The sequence below is a fragment of the Oncorhynchus kisutch genome, linkage group LG6 (genome assembly GCF_002021735.2).
Source record: "Oncorhynchus kisutch isolate 150728-3 linkage group LG6, Okis_V2, whole genome shotgun sequence".
NCBI lineage: Eukaryota > Metazoa > Chordata > Actinopteri > Salmoniformes > Salmonidae > Oncorhynchus > Oncorhynchus kisutch.
Window position 1 is genome coordinate 37,602,988 of NC_034179.2, and position 12,999 is coordinate 37,615,986.

The window sequence follows — 12,999 nt, forward strand, 5'->3', positions numbered from 1 at the left end:
CACTATTCTTCATAATTCATTTAATGCAAATTACACTTTTCAGTGTAACAAGTAACGTGTTCAACTAGTTAGCAAGTCAGACATTTCAGTTTCCTTGTATTGACTAGCACTTGAATGCAGTATTATGCTGGCTTCACATGCTCATGGGAAATGGAAAGTGGGAAGTCATAACTCCGACATGATTGTGTTCAAGTGCTGTTGAATTTTGATAAATTCTTAAACCAATAAGATTGGCAACAACATTTTCTCAGTTTCCCTCTTCAATTACATCACATTTCTGTCATCACTGAAAGGCTTCTCTCCAATCAGAATCCAACTCACAGCCTAGAGTTGTATCAAACTCAACATGGACTAGTTGTAGGTTACCATCTGCTGATGATGTCCATTCCAAGGAGACCTGGTACTGTAGTCTGGGACTGCTGAGGATCACTGAGGATCACTGACTACCAGGAAGCCACACCCAGGTAAAGTTGTCCCCATGGTCTCTACGTCTAACTTATGGTAACCTATGTAAGGGATGTCCAACCCGTTAGCTGCAGTTATCTTAAGCCATCCTGCTGTAGAAAGCATGTCTTCATCTTCCCCAAATAAGTGTTCTCTGAAGAATGACTCATGGATAGTGCTGACTTGGCTCCCGATATCCAGCAAACAGTTTGCAGCGACCCCCCCCAATCTTGAGATCTACAACTGGACATTTGCCCACTGCGTGCTCAAGAAACCTGTCACGACTACAAGTACTGTCGGGTAAGCCTACAGATTTTCTCCGAATTGCCCGCAACCGAGAACCTAGTTTTCCTGCACACTAGCAGCTTGTGTGGTAGTGGACTCATTTACTGACATGCTCTTCTTTGTGCACTGCTTAACAATGTGCAAATTGGCTGTAAACTTCGGTTTGGCTCTAGGATTCCCACCTATGTTATTGCCAGTCTTCTCCTTGTTCAGAGTCTTGTCACACACCACTTTCCTACTCTTGACAACCTTAGTGTTACTGGGCTGGTACTACAGCGACCAGGTGATGGGTTCCTCACGTACATCCAACAGCGTAGACTGAGGCCTCTTCCTGACTAACTTCCGCAGCTCTCTCTTAAGAGCAGGATCTTTTACACCCTCAATGAACTGGTTTCTGACAGTTTTATCAACTTTATCCTCGGGAATGACGTCTTGTTCTTGTTTCAGTACTGAACTGAGTATCTGTGAGAGTGCATGTGAGTAATCACCAAAGTGCTCTCCCTCTCCGATGGCAGCCATAGAAGGTGTGCAACAGCTGAGATGCACTTTTCTGCATAAGCCCACCTTAGATACGAGAACAGGTCACTGGGCTGCTTTGACTTCGCACCCATGCATAACCACACTTCCTCTAAGGCTGACCCCCCTCAACAGAGACAGTATGCAATCTACCTTTTCATCAGTACTCTGATCTTTGGCTCGAATTACACGTTCAACCTCCTCAATGAACTCATTAACTAACCAACCATCCTGAGAGACATCACCACGAAAAGGCTGGGTCTGACGCTCTCTAGGTACATACACATATGCCTTTGTGGATCCATTAACCAGAGCGGCAATTGTTGCCATTGCTTCGTCATGTTTCCTTTTAAACTCTGCAATCTGTGACTGTAAGTCAACTACATGGTTACCCTCACCACCAGGGGCGGCTTCCCCATCACCTTCTGGCTTTGACATTGTGAAATGTTTGTACACAAACTCAGTTCATGGATATACTGTAGAGTGGAAACAGTCTCTGAAAGATTCTGGATGGATGGAGATGATGGCAGATGGTCCTCTGCGATGGTCAGTGACGATCCGTGATAATCTACAAAGGTTCGCGGCGTTCTCTGGATCCCGGCAGTCTGGTTACAGACAGCAACTCCAGCCAGGCCTCACTGCCTGTTCTCAGATCCCCTGGTCCCTCAGATTTCTCTGGCCCCGTACCACTCTTCACCACTACCATAATTATGCACTTCACTACCCTAACAAAGCTATCAGAACCCCACTCCTGGTACCAAAATGTGTAGCCTGGCAAAAGTAAACCCAGCACAGGACACAAACTAATTGGGGTTGTTTATTCTGTCAAAGCTTACATTTAAAAAAAATTATATGTATAAGGGAAATGTATAAGGGAAATCACCACAGGATTAAGTCAACATAAAGTAAAGTTAGTTACAGTCTAAATCACAATCTAGTGAAATAACTCTGTTAGTAAAGTGCATAAAACAATCCCATAACTGCTTGCACACCTTATTTAGGATCAAAGGGACAGTGCCATCTTGTGGATATAAATGAGTACAGCAGTGCAGTTTTACCACCTGGCTACAAATGGACTTAGACCGGTAGAAATCTGTCCTTTGGTCTGAGTCCAAATGTGAGATTTTTGGTTGCAACCGCTGTGTCTTTGTGAGATGAAGAGTAAGTGAATGGATGATCTCTGCATGTGTCGTTCCCACCGTGACGCATGGAGGAGGAGGTATGAGAGTGTGGGGGTGCTTTGCTTGTGACACTGTCTGTGATTTATTTAGAATTCAAGGCACACTTAACCAGCATGGCTACCACAGCATTCTGCAGCAATACACCATCACATCAGGTTTGGGCTTAGTGGGAATATCATTTGTTTTTCAACACGACAATGACTCAACACATCTCCAGGCTGTGTAAGGGCTATTTGACCAAGAAGGAGAGCGATGGAGTGCTGTATCAGATGACCTGACCTCCACAATCACCCGACTTAAACCCAATTGAGATGGTTTGGGATGAGTTGGACGACAGAGTGAAGGGTAAAGCAGCCAGCAAGTGCTTAGCATATGTAGGAACTCCTTCAAGGCTGTTGGAAAAGTATTCCAGGTAAAGCTGGTTGAGAGAATGCCAAGAGTGTGCAAAGCTGTCTTCAAGGCAAAGGGTGGCTACTTTGATGAATCTGTCTAACACTTTTTTGGTTACTACATGATTCCATGTGTTATTTCATCATTTTGATGGCTTCCCTATTATTCTACAATGTTGAAAATAGTAAAAAATAAAGAAAAACCCTTGAATGAGTAGATATGTCCAAATGTTTGACTGGTACTGTAACAGCCCCACCTGCCCTGAATGGTCGTCACTGCTCCTGTTAAAGGATGGAAACCGAAGGAGTTTCATGGAGATAGTTTAGCCAGTGGGGTTGAATATATAACAGTTGTTTTTGTATTCAGTAAAATATCATGACTGCTTTACACGGTTTGTGAATATTTGATTTTTGTTTTTAAAGGTTACAATTTGATTTGCACACAACAATGGAAAAAATAGTTTTCTTTAGGTTTTATGTTTATGGTAATTCTTTATCCGAAGCAGTAGGTGATCTTGTATCTGCCACTCTGTGGCATATCCTTGTCGCTATCTAGAACTTAAAATGGTTCTTTGGCTGTCCCCATATTACAACCCTTTGAAGAACCCTTTTGGGTTCCATGAAGAACCCTTTCCACAGAGGGTTCTACCTGAAACAAAACGGCTTCTGTCTGGAACTAAAAAGGTTTTTCCTATGGGATTCTTCTAAGAGTGCAGTCCTGTGTCAACAAGTAGGCGGATGAAGAAGGTGAAACAGTTGAATAGACAACTGTAAAATAAAGTGTGACCTATTGCTCTTACTTTTATCACCATCTTTTCTCTCTTTCTTTCAGTCTGGAGTTATTATAAGCTCACATTTTTACATTACATAATGGTTTTCCTGCACCTGTTGAAAACCTCTTAAACCTATTTAACCAAATGTATAAATAGGTTTAATAGAATTAACCCCTGTTAAGACTGTTGGCTGCTCTCATATGGCCATTGCTATATTAAGTGTGGAGTCCTTGCCAACTCCTTTGCAGAGCGTGTACCCAGTTTATTATTGCAGCTCAACTGTTATGTCCTTCCCTCTAGAGCATGTCCCTCTGACCATATCCTGACTCATTACATTCATTTTTTTTTTCAATCTTTGTGGTGAGGTTCCAAGTGGTAAACGGTTCAGTTTTACAGTATCTTCCCTGTTTTAAAGTATACCTTTATTTATTTTTTATTTTATTTTTTTGGGGGGGGGGGGTATGACAGTATTTTGAAAAGATGTTTACTATAATTTTGACTCATTGGGATTTTTTTGCTGCACCATTGATATGGCTCTACTGTTCAGATTGCAATCAATGTATTGAAAAGTGTAAATATGGAATTCTAAATGTAGCCTATTTTGCACACATAAACGAGCCCTAATTTTTAGTAGATGTGAATGATAAAACATCCTGTTATCAAGGCACAAGGGAAGACCCAAATGCAGACACAGGAGGCAGATGGTTGGAGTCTTACAATGTTTATTCATCCAAAGGGGGTAGGCAAGAGAATGGTCGTGGACAGGCAAAAGGTCAAGACATGATCAGAGTCCAGGAGGTACAGAGTTGTAGACAGGCTTGTGGTCAAGGCAGGCCACGCTGGTCGACTTGGAAACATACAAGACGAACGAACTGGCATTGACAGACAGGAAACACAGGGATAAATACACTGGGGAAAACAAGCAACACCTGGATGGGTTGGTGACAATGACGAGGACAGGTGACAAAGATCAGGGTGTGACACCTGTCTTTTGTTGATCTTCGGCAGAACTTGTGATATTTTACATGCACAATGCAATGTATTCTGGCTCGCTGCTCTTCCTATCTGATTCTCAAATTCCTAGTAATTTTCTGTAAATACTGTGATGTATTGTAACACAATAGACAACTGGGACAGAGAGGCTGAATCGGAATACAGACTTATCAGTCACCAAACTCCTATGTGTATCCCTATTAGCGCTCTTCTTCTTGCACTTAACTTCTGTGAAGCCCAGCGACTTGGGGGTGTCTGAAATATGCGTACGGCTATTCTCATCTCACATACAAGACATTGTTAAGCATTACCTCTGATCCCAGTCAACTCTTCACTTTCAACACAGTCATCTTGGAGTTCAAATGACACAATGCTTCGTTCACACACCAAAGTCCTTTTTATTTGTTTTTTATTGCGGGGAAATTGAGATGTGGAAAAGGAAACGGGTCGTGTGTACAGGGCGATGATGTGTAGTGGCGGTCCAAGGTGAGTGGTTGGGTGATTGAGAGCTCGTTTACTCCGCCTCCTTGTCCTCTCCGTGGGTGATAACGTAGCACAGGTTCTTGTAGTCCAGATTCCCGGCGACGTCCAGGGGGAAGTTTGTGAACATGTCTTCAACCTGGAAGGGTGAAGCACACAAAGGTCATGCAATGTCATGGGTTGAAAAACTGATTGGTAACTGTTTTCACCTTATGCTAATAATACATTAACTTAGCCTTTTAGCACTCCAAGCTGAACTTGGTGTGTATCGATAGTTGAAATAAAAGTGAACACACATGCATCTCAAGTCACAATGTGGCCTTCTAAGCCGAGATGAGACCAAAATATCCACTCATGGTTGTGCTTTATGCTATGAAAACGAGCCATGATATACACTCATTCAAAATGAATGCAAGTTATTTATGTGAGTACATCAATATGCCTTTAAGAAAGGAATGCCATTGTCTTATAGGGTCTCATAATAGTACTGCGTTAGTTCACTGGAAGTAGATGGGCCTCCTGTATATAGTTAGAAGGGGACAGTGCTCTGGATGGGGGCTCTGATCAGATTCACTGTCTTTGTGATGGAATACAGGATCACTTTTGTGAGGACCAGATGGTCTGAAGGAAACGCTTGTTCCATAGCTTTACTGGGCCCTGATGGGGCTCAGGGTCAGCGATAAGTGGGTTAGAGATATAGTCTATGAAATGGAATTGTGTGATGGATGGGTCTCTGACAGGAAACGAGGTATAAGTCAACCAGTGAAAGTTGACTGATTCCAAACACAAATCCCACTGAGCCTCAGAAACTTGGGAGAAGGACATTACCTCAGCTTCGGTGAACTTGTCCGCCTGAGACATGATGTAATATTTGATACTGGAAAGGAAAATGATGACTTGTTAGATACAGTACATCAACCGTGACAGTGAGTTCTTTTCTCAGAGTTGGCTCCAAGAAGTTACACTTTTTTCTTTAATTATTTCCTAAAACACACAAGAAAAGGTCACATTTTTCTACAAGAATCTATAAAACTACTGAAACTATTATTGATGGGTCATTATCAGCAACCATAAAAGAGAGGTTCAATAGATTAGAATTTAGTAATTTTTTAAAAGCAATTCTAATGCCTTATCTATTACTGTAGTAGTTATTGACTTCTTGAATAATTCCTAAAGCGACTAATTAGAGCATTTTAGGAATTTGATCATTACTAACTGTACCGCGTACACATTAGGGGATAAAGCGACAGGTACTGTTGTAACTTTGACAGTATTAGAATGAATAAAGTCCTTACTCCTCTCCCTTGAGGACTCCCTGTCCCTCGGGGTCGAAGATCTTGAAGGCATTAATAATGGTCTCCTCGGGGTCAGTACCTGAGAGAGAACACTTTTTTCAGACATGCAGCTGGTCTAAACAGTGTACAGTGAAAAAATATCACTGAGGAAAATAGTCATTTGCCTCATGTCGGTCTGAATATGTGATTGTTATAAGCAATAGCTAGTCATAATATTTCAGTTTACATGTGATGAACCATATATGACATGTGCAAGCCTTTGTGGCCATACAGTGGTGTGGCTTGACCTTTCAACTTCTCGCCAAACATGGAGAGGAAGATGGTGAAGTTGATGGGTCCAGGGGCCATCTTTAGCATCTCGTCCAGCTCATCATTACCCACGTTAAGACGGCCTGCAGAGACACACAGGACAGGAAGAGATAGAGGTCAGAGGTCAGTGGGACCTCTCACATGACCAGGTGGGAAAGTACAGCAGCACCAGAGCCATGTATTATTTATAGAGTTGGGCCAACTTTTAGAATGTTGAATATTGTTCTAATTCTGAACATTCAGTTACATAGCATCAGAGTCATATATATAGAGAGTTTGGCCAGGTTTTAGAACGGCTGCCATGTTAACACCTTTATTCTCGAAATGTTGGTGATGTAACAATAGGATAAGAGCTCCTCTGACAATTCCCTATGGAATAATTCCCTATGTAAATCATCTAAACAGAGCAGTGAATTGAACAGACTATTTATTGATTAGCTTTCAGAATACTGTGTATCCAAGTCTGTACTGTGTTGTGGACTTGTGATGTCAACAAATTGCATATATGGTATCACTGGACATCTTCATAGGTTTTGCAAACTATCAGAAATAAACAGCACATTGCAGAAGTGTCAATTATTACTTAGCAAGAAAGTGGCACTCTCTGAATGTTTATGTGATGTTAGTTATGTGCTAACATGGATGCGATATCATTTTAAGTGTCATGTAAATGGTTCATAATGCTCATTATAGACATTATATTCCCCATGTAATGTTAATGAGGCGCTAACATGGCTGCCATAGAATGTTGGGTCATGTACAGTACCAGTCAAAAGTTTGGACACACCTAATCAGGGTTTTTCTTTATTTTGACTATTTTCTACATTGTAGAATAATAGCGAAGACATCAAAACTATGAAATAACACATATGGAATCATGTAGTAACCAAAAAAGTGTTAAACAAATCAAAATATAATTTATATTTGAGATTCTTCAAAGTAGCCACCCTTTGCCTTGATGACAGCTTTGAACACTCTTGGCATTCTCTCAACCAGCTTCACCTGGAATGATTTTCCAACAGTCATGAAGGAGTTCCCACATATGCTGAGCACTTGTTGGCTTGTGTCCAAACATTTGACTGGTACTGGAAGTGCATCATATTGTAGAAACCTTAATGGCCCAACTCTCTAAATACATGACTCTGAGCAGCACAGGCGTTATGGTCAGAGATTGTTGTTTGGATCAGTCATTCTCAGTATAAATGTTTGTGTTTTGTGGAAGCAATCATTACACTCATCTGAGATATCTGGAGGACAGAGGGAGGGTAACTTCTTGTCCAAGGAAGATAACTTCACCACCAATTTTATACTGCAAATGGCCGTTCTCCAGAGGAGTAAGCATTAGCCTTAGCTCACCCAGTGCACAGAATGTGTCCCTCAGGTCATTCTTGTCAATGAAACCGTCTCTGTTCTGGTCCATGATGGTGAAAGCCTCCTTGAACTCCTGGATCTGGGCTTGCTCAAACATGGAGAACACATTGGAGCTGGCCTCTGCTGCCTTCTTCTTTGCCTTTTTGGGTGCCTGACATACACAGGGAAATGGCTATTAATTTGAGGTTATGATGAATAACAACAGCGTACATACATTTCAATAAAGTTTGCATACATTGACTTTGATTTTGAATTATTTGACAGTATCATGATATATAACAGTAATAATATAATGACTGTTATAAACTGGGCGGTTCGAGCCCTGAATACTGATTGGCTGACAGTCGTGGCATATCAGACCGTATAGCACAGGTGTGACAAAACATAGATTTTTTAAGATCAGCCCTTAGCTGTGGTATATTGGCCATATACCACACCCCCTTGGGCCTTATTGCTTAATTATATTCCATAAGTTATTATAACTTATGGAAGTTATTATAACTTATGGAATATAATTAAGCAATAAGGCCCAAGGGGGTGTGGTATATGGCCAATATACCACAGCTAAGGGCTGTTCTTAAGCACGATGTGCCTGGACACAACCTTTAGTCGTGGTATATTGGCCATATACCACAAACCCCAGAGGTGCCTTATTGCTATTATAAACCGGTTACCAATGTGATTAGAGCAGTAAAAAAAGCAATGTTTTGTCACACCTGTGCTATACGGTCTGATATGCCACGACTGTCAGCCAATCAGCATTCAGGGCTCGAACCGCCCAGTAGTAAGTAAGACTAATGACATAAATTACATTTACTGCGTTTTGCTCATTTCAAATGCATAACCAAAACTATGAACATCTAACATTGAACTACAGAGCACAGCATGCGGTCACAAAACTACATGGCTATTAATATCTCTAATTAAACATAGAACTTTTAGAGCATGCAAGCTTTCAATATTGAAGAGCCACAGTTCACAAATGTTTACAACACTGTAGTAGAGGTCAAGTGTTGCAATCAACAGAGTCAGGCACCCAAAAAATGATGAACTATTTGAATAGCGTTCCTGCTCTTTACATTGATTGGATACACTGTGGAGATGGTTAGGGCATATTATTATTAGGTCTGACTTTTATAAGATCTAATAATCACAGTTATTACTAACCTTCCAATATATTCTTTCTTCTTATCATTCAAACATGTTTGGTATGCAATCAAGCTCCCCCATCATTACAGTTTGGGATTTTAATTACGATTGGCAAGAAATTTACTCCGTTAATTTACCATTCCGCACAGCTGTTATCAAATATACAAGTGTTCGAACGATCCTTGATTACCTCACTAAATAGAATCTTAATAAATGCATTTAAAAACATCAACACCTGTCTGCTTCTGATGTAAGCTTAGCTTCTCCAAGAACTCTAAGCATCCTATACACCATGAAAGTGAGACACTTAGTTAACCCCAAGATGAAGACTAAGACAAGTAGAGAGCAGAGAGTGAGGGAGGTGTCATTCTTACCATTATGTCAGGAGCTTCTCAGTTGTTCACTTACGCTTGAGAGGACACAAAAAAATGACCCTGGTCACTTATATAGCGACACACTTGGCTCCTCTGCCCACCTGCTCTATGTTTAGACAATGGGGGAACGTCACCCAAGGCATGCCAGCCATATAGAGGACTAACACCCACCGCCCCCAGGCCCCCATTATAATTGACCCATGCAGGGGTGCTGTGGCTCTGAACTGCTTATGTGACACCTTATTTTAGGAGCAGGGGCCACGGTCAGACAGTCAAATCCGGGCCCCTATCCCCGAGGAGGGGATGGTGTGGGTAGTTGTGAGTATGTGTCAATGCCTCAGACTTCACAGATCCTGTAGTTAGGCCGGGTGCGACACCGCGTCTCAGCCCGCCAGATTACCACGGTAATGAATTGATACCCTTGTCTAGTTTGCGGTGGAAGGACACGCTTTGAACAGCTCTTGTGTGGCTTTTCATTAATAGGAGTGTTGGACACCATGGAATGATTAAGGTCACTGAGGTCACCGGGCTTTGTTGATCACTTAACCATTGTATTGTCTCACATTGAAACGTTATAAGCAACCCCTAAGATATTTCTTTAGGGAGGTGAACAATTCATTCATCACTACAGAGATGAATACAGGAAATAACATTGACACATTGATGTCAGCTGCACTCTCAACATAGCTCACTATTTTCAACCAATTCAGTTGTGCTCACTGCTCAACATTTGTATCTGAAACAGTATTTTGGGAACCAAAGTATATCATTATTGGCAGCTTATAGATGTCCAGGTTGTATAAGCCAAACACCAGATTCTTGATAGAAACATAAGCCCTTCAAATTGAACAGTCAAGCAAGAAAATATCTCCTATTTACCTCAGTTGTACAGATATGGACCACTGTTGAGCTGGCGGCACTTTATGTTTGTGTGGAAAACAGGTGACCATTGTTCTGTCAGACGGCAGTAACTCATCTCCACAGCTAAGCAACCTTGGAGAGAGGCCTGTTTTAGCTGAGTGATAGGTTGTGTGTGTGTGTGTGGGGGCAGGGGGGGGGGGGTGCGTGCGTGCGTTTACAGTAAAATAAAATGTTCTGGTATAATGGGCCTCAGAGAATGGGCTTGGGGAGACTGTGGAGAATGTCCTATTTGCTGTGGTCCCTGGCACGCCATTGATTGAACCAACAGGGTGAAGATATTTTCACCCAGAGGGCTACTGGGGGGTTGTGTCCATGTTGGGTGCTGCTCCAAGCAGAGGTAGAGGAGAGGAGTCAAGGTCTCCAGGGGCAACAATGCCATGGGCACTGCATTCCTCCAATAACACAAGCGGCTTAGGCTCCTTCCTGGCATGTGACGGACCCATAAAACTGGCCAGCGCTTTGAATCACTTCATTATTCTTGCACCCTCAAGGCCCTCCCACATTACCACCCAGCCCTGTCAATCACTGTATTCACATAATCTGTGTGGCCAACTGGACCACACTACCAGGCATGTCAATCACTTCAACAATTCTCCCCTTACTTTTTCAAGCGTCTCTCAAATGAGTATTTAGTCTTGTGAGAGTATGCTCACCTTTGAGTGTAGGCCCTATTATTAAACCTTTCCCAGTAAATGTTTTGAGTGTGTTGGCTAATCCCCTGACAGGGGTAAAGGTCAAGGATCCATCTGAACCACCTGCAGCTCACTCTGTTGTCAAAGGGCCTTGGCCAGCTGGATTGATTATAGGCTACTCTATCAGTCAGGTTTTTGGCGCCCCCTGGTGATTAAACTGCAGTAGGTAACTATGAAGTTGACAACAAGCTCGTACTGTACAGACAGACACCATATACTTAATTGCCCCCTTAACACTTGTGGAGATCTGAGAGGATTTGATAAGAGTAAGCAATGTGGCATAACCTCTGCCAAGGAGGGCAAGCTTGAAAAATTACAAAAGGTGAATGAAAAGGAGAACTCCTAGATTCTGCAGAGATAATGCAAGATAAGGCAAAGGTACAGTGCTGTACATTAAGAAAGCTTTTTTGGAGGGTAAAAATATGTTTATGACTATGTATACTGTAAGTGGTTTAGTTATATTTACCTCAGCTAAATTGTATTTTCACATGATTGCCAGTAGATGGTAGCGTATTCTCAGAGAAAGGCACTGGTCACGCTTGATACCATCTGAATTTAGAGTGAAACTAGACATAACCAGGTAGAGTGGATGAACCTCCATTTTAGATGTTAATCCATTCACCTTGTTTACATATTTATGCAGTAAGTACCTGATTATCTTGTAAAAAAAATTACAGCTATTTACCCCACAGAAATAAATAATAATTTCTGTCTGATTTATAGTAATGAAAAATGATGTGACATTAATAAACTATCAATTTATTCCAATGATGAACCTGTTCTTGTACCAATAAGGGCACTATAATATGATTCAGATTCCATCTACACACAAACACTCCCACAGAGAAGCACACAAACCTCGCTGGGTGGCTTTCCCCTCGCCCTCCCAATTCCATTCATTTCCGATGTCTTCTAAAAGGCTAGCATTTCCTTAATTAAAATTTAATCCAGAATGCCGTCTCCTTAAAACGAGGACTAGCCTCCAGAGGAGTCTTATTTGATTAAAAAAAGACGAGGAGGAGAAGTCCTGGGTAGATCTGTGTGTGGGGGAGACAGCCCTAATTGGGCTCCCAAGGGGGCCCTGCCTGATAGAGGGAGAGAGGGAGAGAGTTGGGAGGGGGGGGGGGGGGGGTAGTGGTAGCACCAGGCTCTGGTGGATTAGGAAAACAAATTGCCAGTGGGGAGGAAGGCGCTGGGATGAGCACTCCCTGAGCCCCTCGCTGAGGAGAGGGGAGGAGCATAAAGCCGCAGGAGTCTTCTGGGGCCCTCCTCAACTCCCAATGCCCTCCTCAGCACCGCACTTCACTGCACTGCACGCCTGGACTACTGTCTGCTACAACTCCCTCTGCTGCACTTTCCTCTCTTCCCCTGTATGATTTCTGCTCTCTTCTTTCCCCTTTCTCTCTCTCCTCATGTGTGAGCTATACTTCTGCTCCCTCTCTTCCTCTCCCTTCTGAGTTATACTTCCACACGGCACCTCTCTCCCTCTTTCCTCTCACTGTTCCTGGGTTACACTGCTTCCTCTGTTCCCCCTCTCCCCCCTCTGTCTTCCTCCCTTACCCTGCACACTTGTATGAATGTTTGTGTGTGTGTGTGTGTGTGTGTGTGTGTGTGTGTGTGTGTGTGTGTGTGTGTGCGTGTGCGTGTGCGTGTGCGTGTGCGTGTGTGTGTGTGTGTGTGTGTGTGTGTGTGTGTGTGTGTGTGTGTGTGTGTGTGTGTGTGTGTGTGTGTGTGTGTGTGACTGTCTGACAGTCATACGAGGGAGCCCAGCCAGGGGAGATGGGGACAGGAAAACGTCTCCTTCATAGTTCCCTCATGGCCTGTGTT

General features: G+C 42.6%; 1 protein-coding gene across 1 annotated transcript; it reads right to left on the reverse strand.

Annotated features, from left to right (window-relative positions):
* Positions 1-4,293: 4,293 nt before the first annotated feature.
* On the reverse strand, positions 4,294-9,688 carry LOC109892788 (myosin regulatory light chain 2, ventricular/cardiac muscle isoform-like). Its single transcript, XM_020485567.2, has 6 exons — positions 9,560-9,688; positions 8,022-8,187; positions 6,644-6,748; positions 6,357-6,435; positions 5,890-5,938; positions 4,294-5,200 (listed from the first exon to the last, which is right to left on the reverse strand). Exons 1-6 carry the CDS (start codon positions 9,560-9,562, stop codon positions 5,096-5,098), a joined length of 507 nt encoding a protein of 168 aa, XP_020341156.1. The 5' UTR covers positions 9,563-9,688; the 3' UTR covers positions 4,294-5,095.
* Positions 9,689-12,999: the final 3,311 nt, after the last annotated feature.